We start from the raw sequence: 4227 nt of genomic DNA, 5'->3' as shown, positions 1-4227 counted from the left end.
TTATAGAAATCAACTTAAAATAAGCAAATAAATCATACATCACTTTATCACAGTCACAAAAAGTAAAAGATAAACAAATTTTAGTTTATTATAATTTACAAATAAAATATTGCATAATCATCCAAAAAATATGAGTAAGAGAGAATGATGAAGAAAAGGGAAGAAAAAAGTGACTTCCATTTCTTTTCTTTTTAATTTTTGAGCTCCATTTATTTGATATGTTGTGAATTATGTGGCAAATGAGGGTTAATATAGTCTTTTTACAATCATTAGGGGAGGTAACTAATATTTCTAAAATCTTAGAGGTGCCAAATGATATTAAGAAAAACTTCAAGAGAGTTTTCTAATATTATCCCTTCTATCTACTCAAACTAACTCATAGTTACAATTTAACATTTTTAGCCTATCTATTACGCTTCTAAAATTTAATGCTATCAAATATGCTTACTCATAAAAACATTAGGAAATTTGTATGCCATTTTTCTTCAAAAAATTTTTACATTTTCAATAAATATATTTTTTAATCACAGTTTATTTTACACACATTAAATCGTTACAATAATTTTTTTTTTTATAAAAATTTCAAAAAATAGCAATACAAACAGGGTTATTCAACTTTTTCTCGTTACGGTACAATGGACAAAATGTAGGGTACCAATGTTGGAATTCATATTGATGCCCTACTTTTGGATTCTTGTTGTACTACTCAAAGTAATTAAGCAGGACCATTAGAGTATCATCATACTATTCTAGTACTATAACAAAACATTTTCCAACTAATTTATGTTCCACCAAAAGGGCATACTTGTCACTTTATCACACCTACCAAGGCTTTTTCAAATTTCAAACTTTATCAACTCTGCTTTTACCAATTTCATTTGCATTTTCAAGAAAAGGCCAAAAACATTTAAATTTAAACCCTTATCTCCCTCAATACTGTTACTGTACTAGCTCTAGTCTAGTAGTATAAATATATTGCCGTCTCTTCAATTTCAGTTCATTTCATTTCAACCGAGGCTACTGTCGTCTGCCTAGAAAGGAAGACCAAATTCTAAAGGCAGAGCCAGCCAGCCATCAAAGCCATTCTCCTTTCAAATTTCTGAGGTGGGCTTTCATTCTTGAGCTTAAATCTGCTTATAGATCGATTAAATCTTTTTGGGTATGCAAGAAAACTTAGTATAGATCTGAATCTTTTGCCAAGTGTTCAATTTTTTTAGTGAACTGTTCTGTTTTATATGTTCTTTTATTTGTGTTTTTACTTGATTTTTGAGATCTGCTGATGCCCTTTCGAGAATTTAAGTATCTGGGTAGGATAAAGATGGAATCTTTTGGGTTTTGTTGATTAATGGTAGAAAATTTGATGAAGTGGAGTTTAATTTGGTGAGATCTTTCTGTAATTGATTTATTGGACTGAGATCTATTGATTGATTATTGTTGAAATTCAAACTGAGCTGGATTAATGCATTATCCTGACTTGTATCTTCAATTTTTGGTTTTTTTCATTGATCGGCTGAGTTTTAATTGCTTGAACTTTTCTATCTTTTTCTAGATCTAGTGCTATCTGTAGTAAATTAGCTTTTTGGTTGGGAAAAAGAAAGTAAAAATTGTTTTTTGGTGGCTTAAAAGTGTAATTTGGTTCTATTGGTTGGTTAATTGTCTGAGATTATGCTTTGGAGTTTGGAATACTATAAAATTCATGCACCCTGAATCTCGATATACTATTTAAGGTGACTTCGTACGATGTATTTAAAATCCGGAATAATTTTTTTGTTTTAGTTTCTTTCTAGACTTTTCTTGAATTCTGTTTGTAGTTGGGTAATGCTTTCGTTTATTTGGTTTGTTACGGTTTGCTGATTGTTTACTTTCACTGTATATTGGTTTTCCAGTATTGTAAGAGATGGCCGATGCCGAGGATATTCAGCCCCTTGTTTGCGACAATGGAACTGGAATGGTGAAGGTTAGTCTCGATCTGTTTATAAATTTCAGTAGTTCAGTGCAAAATCTTTTGATATTTAATGGCTATGTAGATTAAGCTTGTATGTAGGTTTCAATTTTAAAGTTATGTTAATCTTTTGTAGGCTGGTTTTGCTGGTGATGATGCTCCAAGAGCTGTCTTCCCTAGTATTGTTGGTCGTCCTAGACATACTGGTGTTATGGTTGGAATGGGACAAAAAGATGCCTATGTAGGTGATGAAGCTCAATCGAAAAGAGGTATTTTGACGTTGAAGTACCCTATTGAGCATGGTATAGTTAGCAACTGGGATGACATGGAGAAGATTTGGCATCACACCTTCTACAATGAGCTCCGTGTTGCTCCTGAGGAGCATCCAGTGCTTCTCACCGAGGCACCTCTCAATCCCAAGGCCAATAGGGAGAAGATGACCCAAATCATGTTTGAGACCTTTAATGTTCCTGCCATGTATGTTGCCATTCAAGCTGTTCTCTCTTTGTATGCCAGTGGTCGTACGACTGGTTAGTAAGCATAAGCTGAGTTTCTTTTGGTGTATTGAAGTTCATGATTTTTTTGATTGGCTGTTTTTGACATGTATATTATTTACTCCATGCTAGGTATTGTGCTGGATTCTGGAGATGGTGTGAGTCACACTGTACCAATCTATGAAGGATATGCTTTGCCCCATGCCATTCTTCGTCTCGACCTTGCTGGTCGTGACCTCACAGATCACCTCATGAAGATCCTTACCGAAAGAGGGTACATGTTCACCACCTCAGCAGAGCGGGAAATTGTCCGTGACATCAAGGAAAAGCTTGCCTATGTGGCTCTTGACTTTGAGCAAGAGCTTGAAACAGCCAAGAGCAGCTCATCCCTTGAGAAGAACTATGAATTGCCAGATGGACAAGTGATTACCATTGGAAATGAGAGATTCCGTTGCCCCGAGGTCCTCTTCCAGCCTTCTATCATAGGAATGGAAGCTGCTGGTATCCACGAGACTACCTACAACTCTATTATGAAGTGCGATGTTGATATCAGGAAGGACCTCTATGGTAACATTGTGCTAAGTGGTGGTTCAACTATGTTCCCTGGTATTGCTGACCGTATGAGCAAGGAAATCACTGCCTTGGCTCCCAGCAGCATGAAGATCAAGGTGGTTGCACCTCCAGAGAGAAAGTACAGTGTTTGGATTGGAGGGTCAATCCTTGCTTCCCTCAGCACATTCCAGCAGGTAATTATGACACCCTTCCATTGACTGTTTACTGAAGTTGTTGCTATTGATTAGACTTTGAATTAACATGGTTGCCTTTTCTCCGATGACCAGATGTGGATTTCCAGGGCTGAATATGAAGAGTCGGGCCCTTCAATCGTCCACAGGAAATGCTTTTAAGCTGCTACTATCGCTTGGGGTGGTGAGCTTTTATTTTCCACCCATTTAGTTGGTTTTTCATGTCATATTAGAAGTGAATCTGGTTTCCTGATTTGATCAAACTGTCAAGTGGGGCATGAAGGGGACGTCATTATGTGATTCTGATGTATCTGCAGTTCCTGCAGTTCGCATTTTTGTCACTCGATGGATGCTGGGATGTATGGACGTTGTCTTGCTCCGCTGCCTATGGCTTCAACCGCGTCATTTTAGTTGGTTGCTTATAGTTGGAGAGTGATTGTGATGTTTTCTTTCTTTTTTTTTTCCCATTTACCATTTGGTTGTCATATTTGAAGTTCTTTCTTCCTGGGAACAATTATGTTAATATTTATTGTACGAGGATATTTTATATTAGTGTCAATTTGCGGAAATTATATTTAATGCTGGATTGAAACTTTCTTAGTACTTTTTGAGTAGATTAGAAATATTCAATTCAAAGGTCCAGTTTTTGGTTGGCTCATCCATTCAAGATTTGTGGGGAATCTTTATTCGAGTTTTGCTTTCAGTTGGTCTAATGTATTTTGTTCTGTCCAGTGCTTGATTCCTCTCTACACGTAAGAAGGCTGGCTTGTCTTTTTATCTCAATGGCGGCATTTGCCATCAAGTTTGTGATATATAAATTCCACCTCAAATCATCATCCGATTGGCTTGGTGGTCTGCCTTGTGTTGCAGATTGTCTTGAAGCTAATTTCCCTGAAAATTTGTCTTAACCAAGTCCTTCATTTTCATCAACTGTCTCGATCACAGAAACCAGCTATGGTTCTGTTCTGTTCTAGAGCTAGTCAATATTTGTTTTACTCTCGGCCTTTCTGTGCTCTACATTTTTCGTCTTGGCCAATTCAGAAAATAT

General features: G+C 36.3%; 1 protein-coding gene across 2 annotated transcripts; it reads left to right on the top strand.

The window, feature by feature from the left end:
• The first annotated feature begins 979 nt into the window (after positions 1–979).
• Positions 980–3839, top strand: LOC113777800 (actin-7). Of its 2 annotated transcripts, none has more exons than XM_027323002.1 (6): positions 980–1104; positions 1887–1957; positions 2079–2472; positions 2569–3182; positions 3276–3363; positions 3497–3839. In XM_027323002.1, exons 2-5 carry the CDS (start codon positions 1898–1900, stop codon positions 3339–3341), a joined length of 1134 nt encoding a protein of 377 aa, XP_027178803.1. In that variant the 5' UTR covers positions 980–1104; positions 1887–1897; the 3' UTR covers positions 3342–3363; positions 3497–3839. The 2 variants fall into 2 exon arrangements, with proteins under 2 accessions (XP_027178803.1, XP_027178802.1); XM_027323001.1 differs by having other exon boundaries at positions 981–1104; positions 3506–3839.
• Positions 3840–4227: the final 388 nt, after the last annotated feature.

Source organism: Coffea eugenioides, chromosome 7 (assembly GCF_003713205.1).
Source record: "Coffea eugenioides isolate CCC68of chromosome 7, Ceug_1.0, whole genome shotgun sequence".
NCBI classification, from domain to species: domain Eukaryota; kingdom Viridiplantae; phylum Streptophyta; class Magnoliopsida; order Gentianales; family Rubiaceae; genus Coffea; species Coffea eugenioides.
Note: the sequence above shows the minus strand (reverse complement) of the source record. Positions and strands in the feature narration are given on the sequence as shown.

Excerpts from the sequence above, each read along its gene's own strand:
- LOC113777800 (XM_027323002.1), top strand. The coding sequence starts at position 1,898 with ATGGCCGATGCCGAGGATATTCAGCCCCTTGTTTGCGACAATGGAACT. Across the intron at positions 1,958-2,078 it reads ATGGAACTGGAATGGTGAAG|GCTGGTTTTGCTGGTGATGA; the intron begins GTTAGTCTCGAT and ends AATCTTTTGTAG. Across the intron at positions 3,183-3,275 it reads CCCTCAGCACATTCCAGCAG|ATGTGGATTTCCAGGGCTGA; the intron begins GTAATTATGACA and ends TCCGATGACCAG.